The 18,029-nt window shown below is 32.3% G+C and overlaps 1 protein-coding gene across 1 annotated transcript; it reads left to right on the top strand.

The window, feature by feature from the left end:
* Positions 1-670: 670 nt before the first annotated feature.
* Positions 671-14,550, top strand: LOC144854571 (uncharacterized). The gene is made up of 19 exons (XM_078712513.1): positions 671-736; positions 2,577-2,693; positions 3,010-3,108; positions 5,029-5,131; positions 6,074-6,239; positions 6,584-6,687; positions 7,200-7,327; positions 7,415-7,460; positions 7,586-7,824; positions 8,000-8,122; positions 8,352-8,543; positions 8,943-9,179; positions 9,560-9,760; positions 10,077-10,247; positions 10,469-10,798; positions 11,564-11,653; positions 11,821-12,010; positions 12,123-12,173; positions 12,280-14,550. Exons 1-19 carry the CDS (start codon positions 671-673, stop codon positions 12,852-12,854), a joined length of 3,228 nt encoding a protein of 1,075 aa, XP_078568639.1. The 3' UTR covers positions 12,855-14,550.
* Positions 14,551-18,029: the final 3,479 nt, after the last annotated feature.

Below are 18,029 nucleotides of genomic sequence, written 5' to 3'. Positions count from 1 at the left end.
GACGTAACGCAACGCAAGTGAATTGACCAATCACAAGCGATGGCTTATTCGCTTGTGATTGCTAACTGTCTATAACTTCGCTTGTCATTGGTTAAAACGCTTGCGTTGCGTTTACGTCCTTGCGTTACGTTCTAGTGGGAACCAAGCTTAATTACCTGTAGGCCTACCGTAAATGAAACCTATGAAATACGTCAGAATGTTGCCTTAGGTCTAAATGCAATAAAAATATTATACGGCCAAACTGTGACTTAATAGAATTAAACATCGTATCGCTATGTTTTAAATTCGACGACATATTATAATTAACAAGGACTAGTGCTGTTCCGCGTACCACGCCGAGAATGTTAAAGAGTCGTTATCCAATCGAGTTCGAACAATACCATGAAAGCCCCAGTGGTCTAATGGTTAGGACATCTGCATATCAAGCAGGCGGTCCGAGTTCGAGTCTCGGTTGGGGGGACTTTTTCTCATTCTCGCAGATTTCCTCATCTTTATTGTTTCAAATTTATTAATTAAATTTCAGTATATCACCGGGCGGTTTAGAATTAATGTTCATTGCCTGATGAGTTTATAATTAACAAAATAGAAATGTTCTCACTACTAGGCCTAACTAACGTGCGGTGAACAAATGATTAGCCTTAAAAAATGTTTTAATTTATGCAAATGAAACATGTACGTTATTTGGAACAAAGCTATCAAGATTGCCTTGTTTGGATTCAACCTTCACGAATGTTTTGTATATAAATAGTATGGCAGGCCTCTCTGCTGACCGTACATGTAGAACGTTAAATAATGACACTTTTTGTCTAAATTCCGTGAATTAAAATTAAACTCTAATGAAATTTGATTTATATTGATGTATCAGTACAGCTAAAAATTACTGCAACGTAACCCACGTTCCAGCTTCGTGCCTCTTCGTGTTGTTTTTAATCGCGATCCTACGAACTGCATTGTTTTTTGATGCGATCCTACGAGAGGCATTGTTTTGCCACGCGTCTATTGTTATGTGTTGTTACAAAGTAAACAACATTGTTTATCAATGAATCAAAAGGGCAACAGTGATTGAAAATACAGCAGTTACGCCCGATATTTGTATTGCTAGCTAGGCCCAGAGTCTAGAGATTAATGTTTTAAAAAACGAAGTTAGTACCACACACCCTATGCTATTGAGTTCGTACAGAGTACCAATCTAGCATGCCATGCAGTATTATAGTACTAGGCCTATATTAGGCCTACCGTAAATGAAACCTATAAAATACGTCAGAATGTTGCCTTAAATGCAATAAAAATATAGTATACGACGGCCACATTGTGAATTAATCAAATTAAACATCGTATCGCTATGTTTTAAATTCGACGACATATTATTATTAACAAAATAGAAATTTTCCCACTACTAGGCCTAACGGCACTCATGCGGCCGGTGAACCTCAGTGAAGTGGGCCACGGCCAACTTTGTTTCAACATGTTTGATTTGCGTTGTTTTTATCACATGTGATAATGAAATTCGCTCGACCACCGATGTTTCGCGTGTTTTTTTTCGCTCCCAGTCCGTGCACTCTTTAATGTGGGTCATAGGTTATTTGATTTTATTCAAAGAATATAATTATTATTTTAGCGGTGTTGGCTGATTCGTTCGTATAGGATAACATAATTACTTTTTACGCAATCGTAGTATTATTTTGTGATAATTTAACATGGAATATATTGATTTAAATCAATTTTTCTAGAGAAACTCTCGTACAACGAAATTTTTATCAATATTTAATATCAACAATCGCTAGGCTCTGGGCCTAGTCAACAAGGCCTGCCTGTCTCTGTAGCTAGGCAGGCCTACTCGGGCCTTGCTGTAAGGGGTAAAATTCGTCGATCCAAGGTGGGTTATTATATTGGCATTGCTCTCTTTTGATAGCTGGTAACAATGGTGTATATTCAAGACCTTCCATCGTAGGCATAGCAAAACAAAGCCGCTCGTATTATCGCGATCCAAAAACAATACCTTCCCGTCGTATCGCATGGGAACGCGTAGGAACGCGTGGCAACGCGATAAAAAAAAATACTTCGTGGAAGCGCGTGGGATCGCGATCAAAAGACAATACTTCGTGGGTTTGGCGATCATAAAACAATGCCCCACGCGTAGGCTAGGTTACGCGTGGGAACGAAGCAGTAATTAATAGCTGTACTGAAATAGTAATACATACTATAATCCTCAGTTGAGATATAATTAACTGTTATTTTCCATACAATAATAATGATTTACACAATAGATAGGTAGGCATATGTATTATCAACATGGAATTTTAAAAGTAAATTATGCATACAATATCATATTCAAATATAAAACAATTTTTATTCACAACAGTACACTTTTTTCTTAATAAAATATTTAAGAATAAGGAAAAAGAAAATTATAATTCAAAGGATATTCATAATTCAATAATGATGATTATGGTATATATTTTATGCATAATTATTTATTTTTAATGTCTCTCTTCAAAACAAATTAAAACCTGTACATAATCCATATACGCAATGAGTCACTTTAATGTAGTACTATGTATGTTTTTTCTTGTTAGGGTTATGAAACGTTATTAATGAGGAGTGTGTGGTGGTATGATATTCCAGAAAACTTAGTAATTCAGCTGATTGCTCAAGCATCAGATGTTTGCCTGGAATACACCAACTCGTCAACTGTAAGGACAATCATATAGAAAAGTACACAACTATTGCGTATACATTGATTTACCTTGATCTTGGACATCCTCCTTAATCTTGCAAATCATATATGTTTAGTTCCCTTCGTTGTTGGGTCTTTTATTAATGGAAAAGAAGTAACATACTCTTTCCCAGTGTAGGTTGAACTTCAGAAACAGTAAAAATTCTGTCCTTCCTATCTACAGTGCACAGACCTGAAGACAGTTAATTAAAACAAATATGTTGAGTATCGTTATACGTTATGTTATTTTATATGTGACGATTGTTTTATGTAATTTTGTTGTTTGTTCACAGTCTCCTACTATCGTTCATTGCTTATCACAAAGTGGGTACTCGATCGCATTGAAACATGTTTTAGAACGAAACAGACAACACGTGAATACAGTAGGACGGGTGAGTAGAGTACACATTAATAAAACAACTTGCTTTAAAATACATTTAAAAGGTAGACGATCCACGTTAAATGCTATATGTTTATATAAGATAAGAGAATGTGTTAATGTCATGGTCACAAACATATGTTCTATGTAAATGCACTTCTCTAACCAAACTAACATAATAATGTAAATCAGATTGCCTATTATTGTATGTAGTTTAAAGACTGCTTACACACTAGGACGATAACGATCGACAATATAAGAAAAATATAGCCCTTTTTTACATAAAAAAATTAAATAAAAAAAAGAGCCTTCTAGAACTATAAAATAACCATTTATTATTGATCAAATGACGTCTTGATCAATAAGAACAATAACATCGTTGTATCGGTACGATATTATCGCTCTTACTAATTGTGACGTCATTTGATTGGACATGAGAAATATTTTTGTCATCAAAGACAGCATAAATGGTTATTTTATATACAGAATAAAAAAATCTTCTAATTTCTTTTGTTTTATGTTTATCTTTTATCATCGATTTTTATCGTCCTAGTGTAAATGGACATTTAAGCGATTAAAAATAAATGCAATCGTTTTTATTTAGGTCTTCCTCTCTTCCATCTACTCTCAACTGTTATAAAAGAGTGCTATTGATACTGTTCCTCAATCCACTGTACAATACCGATGTATCAGATTAATCTCTGCCCGTTCGTACAATAGAGAACTAGTGCCGAAAATATTAAAATTATAGGGCTATGTTTTCTTGTGAATAGTTATAGAACACGTTACTGACATTGATTAACTTACTATTTTGCTATTTTATTACAGTGGAGTAGCCGAACACCACTGCATCGTTGTCTCGTTTCACCGGCTTTAACTTACAAGCAACATCATGATACTGCCATCTGCCTGATGACGTATGGAGCATCGTGTTCAACAAAAAATTCTGTAATCATGAAATCTAATTATATTATTAAATTAAGGATTAGATTTACTCAAATTAAAATCAGATTTTTAATAAATTAATGTTTTTACGAGTAAACACTTTTTGACGCAATAAGCAGTAGACATTTAATGATTAGATTGCACAATTTAAATGTTGTTATAAATCAGTAGTTAGACCTCAATTTGGGTACAGAAGGTACAGTATGGTGAGCGTGTGAGTCATTAACGTGAGATTTACAGATAGAAACATTTCAAATAAAATCACACAGTGATGTAATATAGCCTGTTTCTCCGTAAGCATTAACATCCGATTATTAAAAATTAATGGGTTCAGTCAAATTCAAACTTTATTCGAACAACGTTTTTGGATCAGAGGCACACACTTATAAAACGGTGCGTTCTAACATTAACAATGCAGTTACAAACATAAATTACATAACAATTAAAACATTAATAAAAACGATCAGTAGGTAAATTTAAATAAATAAATTTAGATTGCAGCCACAAAATACTTAAATCAATGTAGATAATTTTTCAAAACTATCAAATATTGAAACTATTAGAAAAAGTATTTATTAATAATGTAGATAAAATAAATAAATAATACTTAAAGTTATTAATTTACGTGATGGGCGGTCACTCTTAGTATAGTATTTCTATACCTCTATGCAGTAGTTAAGTATTGTTTACAAGGAAATAATATAAAAAGGTCATCAGGTAGTACATAATGTTGCTTTTCAATATTACCATTAGAAAAAAATTCCCAAAAAGTATCATACCCAAAATATACAAGATCATTTACGTGAATTAAAATGTAAGTCTGTTATAATTATAAGTATTACTGTATGCTATTAATTAACACTATTTGGTGTTTTAACTATTATCAGTAGGCTAGCCCTATAATGAATAATTCATTTCATATGATTGATTACTTTTAATTGATTACGAAATGGTTTTGTAAACATGTTTGCATTTATTATTTGTTTAGGATAACAAAACACCGATTGATCTGTATAATGAAAATGAGTGTTCAGAGTATGATAAAGAAACTAAAAAGGAAAAGAAAGGAGAGCTCATACAATTTATGGAAGGCAAGTAGATTTTTTACACCTGACATTGTTATGTATTGTTAATTTACGGTATTGTTGGAAAATATAAAGTAGGTGTGTGAATACATCAGGTTCAATGAAACGTAACAAACAAAGCATAATCTTATAATGCAATCCATTTTATCATTATTTTACCGAATCTCAATTTTTAATATTGATTATCAATGTTTATATCGTTTTAGCTCTGTAATATAAATTTTCTCTGTATACTTATTTGTTTTATCATATTTAGATTTCAACAAAATATCAAAATATTTTCTATTATCTTTTAACCTCAGACTGTGTAATATCACTTAAATATTCATTGATAGATAGATAGATAGATAGATTGTTTATCATTGCAATAAAAGTGGGCTGCTCCCACAAAAGAGAAAAACAAGCGTAACTGTCCATGATAGGTTTGTTATTACCTATTAAACCGATGGTAATTCAAATCCTGTTGAAACGTTTACTGAATCATGAAAACTTCAAGATAAGCTGGTTTATCAATGTGGTATTGTGCCATTTTGCTGGAAAAAATAAGAATTAAAACGTTTTTAAACTTGAAAAGTTTTATACAATTAAAAAAGTATTGGATCCAAAAAGGACACTAAATAACTACAGTCATTGAATCATAGCAAACAACAAGATAAGTTGTTAGTGATGATATGGATAGTATAACGACGTGCTTGAGGCATTTATTTATTACTGATTATTCTATGTTTGATTCTAAGCTTTAACATGATTTAAAGACGCATCCTAATAAATTAAACATTTGATATACAATTGCTTCTTACATAGTAATCATACCACTGGTCCAAATGCTTACAGTCTGAACAATTAATTTAATATAACAGTTTGTTATTTTCGGAAAAAATGATCTTTTTCTTTGATAATATAAATACATGGCACCATTAATTTATTATCCAAATATTTGTGTCTTAGAGTTTTCAATTCCAGCTGAAGTAATTGCTAGAGGTAAGGAAGCAACTGCAGTTTTCAAAGAGGCTCTACAAAATGGTACAGTTACAATAGTCAATTCAAGAAGTATGTTCCTTGGGAAAGAAGGAGCTGGCAAAACAAGTTGCGTGAAAGCTATTCTTGGAAAAAGGTATGTTTGTTTATGATAATATGTAGATTATTCTACTGAATTATTCTATTGCGTATAGAACTGTCGGCGAATTTTAATCCAAGATCTAACAGAAGATTAACACAATATTCCCAATGTTGTATTATTATAATGTACACATTGTTGGTGGTCGTCAATTTTAGTGAAGACAACTTGAGGAATCCTATACTTAAAGTTCATGTTTCATAGTGTAGAAATGTCCAAAAACGTCTCAAAACAGCAGTTTGATGAAGCTTTGCCTAGTAAAGCACACGGACAACATGCTTCGACACAGTTAATTTCAATAATAATTACGTAAACATTATATTATGTTTATTATTGTTTAGATTCGATCCCAAGGAACAGTCTACCGACGGAATAGTTGTCGCAAACACACTGGTTGAAGCATCAGGAGACGATTACCAAAAGTGGCAGGAACACAATATTGACGGTATTGAAAAAGTATAGTGTTATTGTAAAACAAAAGCTTCTTGGTTGGTTTTTTTTTCTTCAAAATTAGTTCTTTATTGGGAACTAGAACTAATGAGACAGATTTGTCCAAAAATATTTCTCATTACTACTATAGCATGACCTATTGCATCGATGGAAGATCGCAACAATGTTTATGTTGACCATTATCAGAATGTATTGGTAGCTTTAACATATACTGTATACATACAAAACACATACATATTTCGGTAGTCACATCTCCTTCAGTGTGAGGAATTGATTGAACAAAAACAAATATATACCGATTACCACCTGGAAGAATGTAATGATGATGGTAAAATACCATATATAAAATACCAATATATACCAAGCTTGAATAAACATCAATGAAGTGGAAAAGTTCGAGTAAAACAAGGGATTTAATTGGCTAACCGGCCGTAGATTGGTATTATAAACCTGTTTGTTTCCTTGATATTACGTTGTTGTAATGTAACGTTATTATGTATTTTATAGTAATTCAATTATCGAATGAGATACGAGAAGAAGCAGTGACAGAATATGTGGCAAAACAATTACTACAGAGACAAACTAACACATCATCCATTGAATCTGATCAGATAGAGAAACCGGCTGAAGTTATGGTACTTTTTTCTTCTACTACAAATTAGTAGAGTATTATTTGTTGAAGAATTTGACGAAATTTTAACTTATTTTTTTATTATTTGTAGGATGTTTTAAAAGAAGATACAAAGGAATTGAATCTAGATGAAAAGGGTATAATTATTATTGTCTGTTTTGTATTTTTATTATGATTAGAATTATCATGTATTGGAACAACTATTTGTTTGTATTTTGAATTATAAAATAGAAATAAACAAATAATAATGTATTTGCTTTAGATGACAGAGGAAATACACTGGCAAAACAATCTGAAAAATTTCACAAATTACTTGTTAAAAAAATCAGTGACAAACGTGACACTACGGCAAACACTAGTGGGACAGTTGGTGTGCTTGGTAAATTAAAATTTTGGGCATCCGGAGACAAGCAGCAGACATCAAGCCAAACTACTAAACCTCAGAATATTAGTAGCATTTGGGATTATGCAGGGCAGATGACATATTATATAACACACCGAGTGAGTAGCATACAATACATGGTCAAAGTTTTAACAATATTTAATCTTTTGTATGATTTATCTTTTAGGCATATAGATAACAAGTTTAGGTCGAAGGTAGAAGCAGGAGGTATCAGTGTTATTTGTGTGGTTTTCCGTTCAATTACTTTATTACAGTACACTTTATTCCGTTTAGTTGTTCCTGACAAGAGGCGTTACGTACATTGTAGTGTTCAGTGCAGTAGATGGACTCCATGAGATGGTAAAAATAAGGGATGTAAATCAAAGTACAAACAAGAAGAAAGCTCTAACAGATTGTGTAAATTTATATATTATGATTTGTTTTCTTTTGAATTATAAGGGAAAGTTGTTACTCCAAGCCATTGTGCCCCAGTTAGTCGGTTGACATTAGCTTAACAAGCCGAAGTTTCCTCTTCTTACCGTTTGAAAAGTAATTATAAATTAATTTGCGGTAATATATGACTGGCTGTTTAGAATGTCTTGTGCCTGTAAATTATAGCTATTGTACAGTTATTTATTGTTTTCAGGGATTTTTGGGAATGACGAATTTGGGAATGACTGTTTTCTGGATAAGGTCCATTTATGAATACGCCGTGGTGCGATATGGTACGCCTAGCATAGAGAGAAGCTTAAACGGTGTAGTTTTACCGCCCATTATACTAGTCGCTACTCACAAAGACAAAGTTAAAGGAAGAAACAAAGCTGCGAAAATTGCCAAGGTAAGTGACGTAAGCTTGATAACATTTATTTAAAAGATAAGTTATGTATATTTAGATTTGATAGGATTAGCTTTTTTACCTTCACTTTCTCTACCCTAAAAGAGAGATGAATGAAAATAATAAGAATACGAGAATACTATTAAAAGATCGCCAAAATATAATGCCGGTTTGAAATACATTTTAAGATTAGAAATACATTTTACACCAATAGATGCAACATATTTTTAGAATCAACGCTGTAATGAATTTTAATTCACAACATAATATTTCTATCAGTAATACATTTAATAATGGTGCCATCAATAGGAAGAAACTGTATTCTCTCATCGACTATATTATAGTATAATATATATTGTACTGTCTATGTTAATACATGTTTAATTATGTTTGATATTACAGATTGAGGCTATGGGTCAAGAAATACTTGAAGCTATCAAAGACACACCATACGAAAAACACGTAGATCCTGAGATATACATGGTAGATAGCAAATCTCGTAGAGGAATTGAGAAACTCAAAAAAAGAATTGGAGTTTTCATGAATGAGATGAAAAGAAAGATTCCAATCAAATGGGTTGATTTCCAGACCAAGATTCAAGAACTTGGTAAAACAAAGCTGTTGTTGTCCTTAAATGAGGTAATTTAAAGTCAAATAATTGCAATGTTTTTCTTTCAATCAAAGATTTTAGTAATTTAATATCGGGAAAAATGTAGGCGTAATTACTGCTGATAAAAATAACCACTTTGAAGGAAAATATTATTGTGAAACTGAAAAAAGATTCAAATTGTTTATATTTATGACCCGGAAGTGTGACAAATTGTCTCCTTCACTTCTAAAAAAATGCGAATACAATTTAGGCCTATATATGCCGTTCATTCCTGTTACACAGTGGTCAACGCGCAACACGAGACGTATAGGCTGTTTAGTTGACTACGCGTTCGAAAATCAATATTTACGCCCTAGTTTATGTATCAAAAATAATTTATTGAAAGTGTTCCATTACCTCCTTCTTCTAGATAACCAAAATCGCAAATGAATGTGAAATTGGTGATTCAGAACTGACTATGGTTCTGGACTACCTGAATGACACAGGGAATATTCTGTACTCTAAGAATGAAGAGAAATTAAAGCATGTAGTGCTAATAAATTTACAAACGATGGTTGAAATGGTGACAGAAATCTTCACTGACAAAATACCAGACAGCATCGGCGGAAAGGTAAGTTGACATCTTGCCCAGCTTGTTTAGAATGAGATGTGAAAGATAAACTAATGAAATTATCATAATTCGAACATTAAAAAGCATTTTATTGTTTTGACATCTCTGTTACTGCCTAACTTCTGTTTCTGAAAAAGTTTGTTATAAATAAAGTGATTGTTTGGCATAAATACGAATCCAAAAAATAATAGCTGTGATAAAAATAAAATAAATTAATGCTAGTATGTACTGTATGTCTATTACAGGCAATTGATACATGTGTTTTTATGATTCATAGTTATCTATTAATTTTTGTAGTGTATGTTGTTTTTTATAGTGGTCTAGATTAAATCAATTATGGGAAAGATTTAATGTCGAGGGAATTCTGGAAGAGGAATTAGTACGTCATTTATGGCGGAAACTGATTGAATTAGATGAAAGCTATTTGGATATCTTCTTAGATGTATTGAAGATGTTTCAACTTGTATTCGAAACGCAAACTGTGACGGTGAGCTTTTGTTGTTTCTTAACCATTTATGAATTTACACTGGGTAAAAAGCCATTTAAAAATGGTTTCAATATGGACACTTCTAATTCTTACTGTCATTTTACAATTTCTACAACATTTCTTAACATAAATTATCTTACAATTGACCTCGAAGATGGCGGGAAACAATGGGAGACATATTTTAATTTAATAAAAAGTAGTGAACAAAATCTCTTTTATAGGATGAGGAAAATGACAGTGACCGAGTGTTCCTGGTTCCTTCTCGGATACAAATTAGAGACGATGCATTGGAAGTAAAGGAAGATTCGAGTAACATGGTGTCGATCTATTTGACTACCCCCAAACCTATGGACTTTCTTCCTGACGCCGTCTACCACATGTTGATTGTTGAGTTCCTACACCTCTCGAAGATTAAAGGACGGAGAAGTGATGATTTTCAATTATACCAAGATCGTAGTGATTTTGGATTTGATAATCACGTTGTCAGTTTTGGTGCCGTTGAACATAAAGAGGATAACAAGCAAAGAAGACGACAAGTTAACGCATTGAAGGTGCGTATTTATTTTTGGCTACCATCACCACACCAAAGTTCTAAGTCAAAATCTGAGCACATCGTTCACATTAGTCCTACGAACAGAGAATTTTTCTATTTGTTAACACCCACTAAACAGCAATCATTTGCAAATTACACGATGAAGGTTTGTGGAGCCTCAGCTGGTGGTTAACGTGCTTTCGTTTTTAGTTTCTGCCTCAACCTAATAGGAAAAAAATAATGCTCCCTCCATAAGCCTCAATTAAGCCCGATATAATTCTACTCATCCTGTAATTAGCAAGATGTGCATAATATTAACACAAATGATGGCAAATACACACATACAAACTACTGTAAATTATGTACGATGTTACAATTGCTCAGGCTTAGCAGTCTCATTTGATCATTGGCAGCCAGGCATATTAGCAATCATTAGCAAAGTGTCAGTGTCAATTGTTAACACTATACCTCGTTCTTTTGCACTCCGCGAATGCGCCGCAGTTTAACATATTGCCTTGTTACTGTTACAAAAGTAAGCCTACCTATGAAAGTTATAGAGTCCAATATTATTTATCTCTTCTGACCATTTGTTTCTATCAGTAAATCACATTTATAATATCGAAATTTCCATAATTTATTCATTTAAAACAAACTATTTATGTATAATTTCTTTCGTCTAACTACGAACATTTTATGAACTTTCTAATTTATAAATATAGCAAATTTTAAACGTGAATAATAACAACAATAATTCATGATGATTGACTATTGTGTTTTTCAACAGTTTCAAATAACACGCAGAGATGAAATTAGCAAAGATGAGAGAGGTACTACCAGGCTGATAGATAGACCACAACCAGCTTTTTGCAAAGAGGTAAGGCAAGCCAAACCTACATCGTTCTATGTATGATGATGTACATGATGTTGACCTAATTAAGATTGAAATTGAAATAATTTGTCATATTTCGCACTATGAGAAATAGAAATTCTAAATGATATACAACATCGGTAATACAAATAAACATTTATATTATCACGTAGGTTTTAGACTTTCTACAGAAGCATTTGGAATCCAAGTGTACAGTCGGCTACAAACTGTCCGTGCTCTGCATAGCGTGTGAATCTTCCAAGCTACATTTCCATGATCTACAACGATGTTTAGACAACCCGACTGTTCCATGTGGAAAAATCGCAATGGTTACTGAAGGCTTCAGAAAACTGTTTTTAACAGGTGATTATCAAAAAAAATGTACTATTATTTTGCTTTTTATGTAACGAATTTTACTGTACGTCTACCTTATGTAATATTAATGCTTATATTGAATGGAACAATATTTTTTTAGGTACAGAACGGCCCGACGCAGAACCATTTACACAGTCGCGTCAAAACCCAGGTAATTTACAATGACTTTTTTAATAATAAAAATTAGCCATCGTCAATATCAAAAGTGAATTCGGCCTATAAACAACTTAATAAATATATGTGTTTATATAATACAGGATCATTCGAAACAGAATTTCAGCAAATGCTGGTAAATACGTCAGACTGGTATGATGAATACGGTTCACTTGACCAGCTGAAGATGTTGTGCAAAGACCTGATACGACCTTTCAACGATCTACAGAAGGCTAAAAGCACAATGGAGGTGTTTAAGTTAATGCAATCCGCCGGTTATCTTACTGCTACTAACTTTGAAGTTGTCATCGACGTAATCAATGTCACTGGTAAACAGGGTGTTCTGGAGGAAAACAAACTGCTGAAGGACACTTACGAAAAAGCCGACCATCAGGTAAAATCGTTCACACCGTATCGACAAAAACTGATTAACTTCGGTAACAAACTTTCAGAAGGCAATGTAACAACACTGGTTAACCTAGAGAAGGTTTCCAAGAAATACAAAGGCAATCAGTGGACTGTGATATTGGATCTTGAACAAAGGGGTATCCTAAATAAACACAAATTGGAACCATTTATCGAAAAGTTGAAGAAGAATGAGTTAACATTAGCCGCTGAAGAATTAGAAGATAGTGACGAGCCTTATGACTTGGTTGCTGACTTACTGGCTTTGCGCTGAGTAGTCTTCTGACTGCGCCACTGGGCTGCTTTGTTTCATGATGTAGAAGTCTCAATCCAATAATCAAAGGCAGATTTCACAAGGAATATTGGTACACCTCAGAGAGACAGGTTAAGCCCATTATTATTTGTCACCTACCTACTATTAACTCAGTGTAATATCTTGATGACATTGATTTCACCTCTCGACATCAACTAGCGCAGCATCGATGACATCGAACGGCTTCTCGCTAAATTCAATTTTGTTGTCAACAAAGATAAAAACCAAATTCACCTGTATCAGGAGACAGACAGCAGAGTCCGAACGAGAATGGCGGCAGGTAAAGCAAGTTGGCTTTTTTTATTGGGAAGAAAGATGATAAGAAGCTGTCAGCAGAACCCTTCAGAAAACTAAACTAAACTAATTAAAATGTTAAGGGAAAAAATATCTGAATCTCTACAACTCACTCGTGAAACCGATCTTACTCTATAAAATATCTGAATCTCTACAACTCACTCGTGAAACCGATCTTACTCTATAAAATATCTGAATCTCTACAACTCACTCGTGAAACCGATCTTACTCTATAAAATATCTGAATCTCTACAACTCACTCGTGAAACCGATCTTACTCTATAAAATATCTGAATCTCTACAACTCACTCGTGAAACCGATCTTACTCTATAAAATATCTGAATCTCTACAACTCACTCGTGAAACCGATCTTACTCTATAACTGGGAAGTTTGGTCCAACTAAGATTGACGTAACAAAGCACACCTTTCAGTTTGCATAAACACACTGTATAATTGTCATTAATATTAGTAGTAAATTTGATGGATGGCAATGGATGGCAATGTAATTATGGTTTGATATACAACATTTTAGTGGTGGATAATTTAAGGTGTGTCGTTAAAGGTAATGTTAATGGTAATTAGTTTTTGACTATATTTTTTTTTAAATTTTTTGCATAAATAGTATAATCATCGATACATTGGCATTATGTTTTATTTAGAAATGTATGACAAGTAATTACTTTGATTCAGCATGTTGGGGATTGGTCATTTAAAGTTTGTTTTTATAGGTAATGCGATACTATGTGTAGTATATTAGCTTATTTTCTTGACTATACATTTTATTTGATTAGTTATTTTTCCATGTTCATTTTACATAACTATATAATATTCATTAATATTATTAGTAAGTTTGATTAAAAAATGTATGAAAATTTTATTACTATGCTTTGAAACAAAATGTTGGTGATGGATAATATAATGTTTGTCGTTAAAGGTAATTCGGTGGTATATTCGTTTTTTATTATATTTTTCATTTGAATTAGTTATTTTACCATGTTTCTTTGCATATATTCATTGAAATTATATGTTGGTTTGATTTAAAAATGTATGACAATGTCATTGCTTTGTTTCAGTCAGCATGTCGATGTTGGGCCATTTAAGGGGTAAAGTGTACTATATATTTGGTGAATTGGTTTATTTTTTTGACTATATTTTTCATTTTAATTAGTTATTTTACCATGTCCATTTGCATAAATTGTCATTATGTTAGTTTGATTTAGAAATTGGTTGTGATTTATTTAGTGATTGATCAGCTTTGTGTTTAAGGTAACGTATGTAGACCTCCGTAATTGTATATATTGTCTTTATTATACTTGTTATTATAACATATTCATTTTGAATAAAATATATATTGGAATGTATACACACTTGTTATCCATATTTTTGTTTCTTTTTAAAAAACTATTATAATGTATTAACATTACAGTTTGCATACTTTTAGAAAAGTGTGTATGTATTCCCTGTTACAATTAAGGTACAATAATATTGATTACCTTACAGTACTTAATATAACAATGAATAAACTAGTATTTTGTGTTTCTCTGTCTACAGCAAATCATCTGCTATTCTTTCTTAACCCATATAACGGAATTTATAAGTAAAAATGGTTCTATGCAATGATCGTTAAATTCAGCACTATTTACCGAAATACTAAAACATGAAAAGCATACGTTTTAAACAGAGCAGGTTAATCTTCTGTTAAGGTAAAAAGCAACAGTCCTATAGTTGAATAATAAAATTAATTGGATATAGTATACATTTGCGTGAAGCTATTATGCTAAACTAAGTAATATAATACAAAACGTATAATTCATTACAATGGATACATAATAATAAAAAATGATATAAACATACTATATTTCGAATACTTCAGACAGCTGAGGCTTGCTACATATTTCCTACGTTTGTTGATTTATTATTGCTAAAGCTTATCATTGTGTATTATAACTTTATAAATCAGCTATCTACAGTTTTACACTTCCCAAGTAAATATAATCAAATAATGTATGTTTTATCTATGTTCCTGATTCGTACATTCGAGAACTTCTGAACTTATCTACGGTTTTACACTTCCCAAGTAAATATAATCAAATAATGTATGTTTTATCTATGTTCCTGATTCGTACATTCGAGAACTTCTGAACTTATCTACGATTTTACACTTCCCAAGTAAATATAATCAAATAATGTATGTTTTATCTATGTTCCTGATTCGTACATTCGAGAACTTCTGAACTTATCTACGGTTTTACACTTCCCAAGTAAATATAATCAAATAATGTATGTTTTATCTATGTTCCTGATTCGTACATTCGAGAACTTCTGAACTTATCTACGGTTTTACACTTCCCAAGTAAATATAATCAAATAATGTATGTTTTATCTCTGTTCCTGATTCGTACATTCGAGAACTTCTGAACTTATCTACGGTTTTACACTTCCCAAGTAAATATAATCAAATAATGTCTGTTTTATCTATGTTCCTGATTCGTACATTCGAGAACTTCTGAACTTATCTACGGTTTTACACTTCCCAAGTAAATATAATCAAATAATGTATGTTTTATCTCTGTTCCTGATTCGTACATTCGAGAACTTCTGAACTTATCTACGGTTTTACACTTCCCAAGTAAATATAATCAAATAATGTATGTTTTATCTCTGTTCCTGATTCGTACATTCGAGACTTATGATGCTGTTACATCGTACAGCATTCAGGGTTAAGATAATTCACGATAAAGTGATCTCTGCAGTGAATATTCTATTGGTGGGTCAACTCAATTTAAGGTAGTCGTCTCGGTCACAATGTTTTATTGTTCTTTTTGTTGTGTAGTTTCTTTGTAAACGGTAAAACAAACCAAAACCCCTTTTAAAACCGACTAAATGATGTGATATATAATGCGAGGGTAAGAGTCTACATAACCAAAATGTAGATTTGTGTTATTCTTGTTTCTATTATATGAATTAAGGTGGTAGAGTCAAGTAAGAAAGGGAATTGGCTGGACTTTTTTACTTCTGTGAGTGAGCATAAGGAGGATTGTGCTCAAATACTCGTTAAATAGAAATCAGTTGAAGTGAAAGTGAAAAACATGTTTATACCAAATAAATATAATTTTAGGTTTTGTTTTATTTGATAAATTTAGTCAACGAGTATATTTTATTTTAAACAATACACTTCTGCCAAGTTTGATCCCTGTTTCGGTTGCGTACATTCGAGAACTAATGCTTCTCAACTAACGTGGTATATATAATAATCGGGAGGCTACTCTTAGTAGTAGCCACTCTTGGTCACTTTCGTCAATGCTTTATCTTGCTGGTTTGTTGTAAAGCATTTCTTTGTGTAAATGCCTTTGCATTATAAAAAGAAAATGTGGAAATAGAATTGGGTTGCAAAGTGGTTGGGAGTGTGTCCAGGAAGGTGAAGGTCGAACGATCGTAATAATTTATGGCGCACCGCCAATGAAATATTAATAATTATTTTTTAATACAACACTAAATTACAAATACAATTGGAACATATTTATGTACATTTTAAATACCTTATATTAAACTGAACATCGTACATACTATACTATACTATGGTTCAGTCCGTTAAAAAAAATGTAATAAATAGAAATAAGCCATATGTACTGTATTTTATTATACTGATTACTTGTTTTATTTTTATTCTTGTATATTGATCGTTTTATTTAAGGACTGTGTTTATTGAAAGTATTTAATCATTTTTATCGTATTAAAGTTTTAATTATTGTAATTTTAAGATTTATCCTTTTCGGCTCTCTGTTTTTTTTTTATTATCATTCATCTAATATAAATCTCATTCCACATAGGAGTTAAATTGCAAATCCATTATTATTTAACAATACAGTAGATGGCTATTGAAGATCCAACACCTATGCTACGTGTGCGTTTGTTCTTTTGTGGCAATGGCGGGCCGGTTACATAATAATGTCGCTTCCTTTATGTATAGCGCGAAGCGCATCATGAATGGCGGCTTCTTTCATGAATTTCCCCCCTAAATCTAAGCGGTGGAAATCGCGCTTATTTGGGAGTGGTGACTACAAACTAGTTTATAAGGGGTAACACAGATTGTTTTCTCTAACACTTACCATTTGGTTAAGATATACTGTACTTGATATTACATTGCTGACAAACTTAATTCGTATTTTATAATGGATGGACCAACTGTTGTTAAGAAGGGTAGAGGCGTTAATTTAATATACCGAGGGTTTCAACATTCCAAAGATAAGACGGCAAGAGACGGAAAACAGTATTGGAAATGTATAAAAAGGACATGTTCTGGAAGAGTCCACACCATGGGTGAAAGGGACGCACTTTTTGTTAGTATGGCTACTCCACATAGCCATGAAGTGGACGAAGAGTCTGTTAGCAGAGACGTAGTAAAGGCTGGATTATGTCAACGTGCTGCCGACAACCCAACACAACCACTCCGTCAATTTAACTTATTTTCAAAATGTTCTTAGCCTAATTAGTTAGCGTATTTAATTTAATCTATGTTCATACAATGTTCTTAGCCCAATTAGTTAGCATATTTAATTTAATCTATGTTCATACAATGTTCTTAACCCAACTCAATTAGCGTATTTAATTTAATCTATGTTCATACAATGTTCTTAGCCCAATTAGTTAGCATATTTAATTTAATCTATGTTCATACAATGTTCTTAGCCCAATTAATTAGCGTAAGCAAAATACATCGCTGTAACTCAAATAACCCAGCTAATCCATAACATTGTATGATATTCTGTTCTTAATCAAACAAACATGGCAGTTTCGTTCTTTACTCAACAACTACTTCAACCTGAGTTCTTATCAGTAA

The sequence above is a fragment of the Antedon bifida genome, chromosome 10 (assembly GCF_963402885.1).
Source record: "Antedon bifida chromosome 10, ecAntBifi1.1, whole genome shotgun sequence".
Lineage (NCBI taxonomy): Eukaryota > Metazoa > Echinodermata > Crinoidea > Comatulida > Antedonidae > Antedon > Antedon bifida.
The sequence above is the reverse complement of the archived record's forward strand: the minus strand, read 5'-3'. Positions and strand labels throughout refer to the sequence as shown.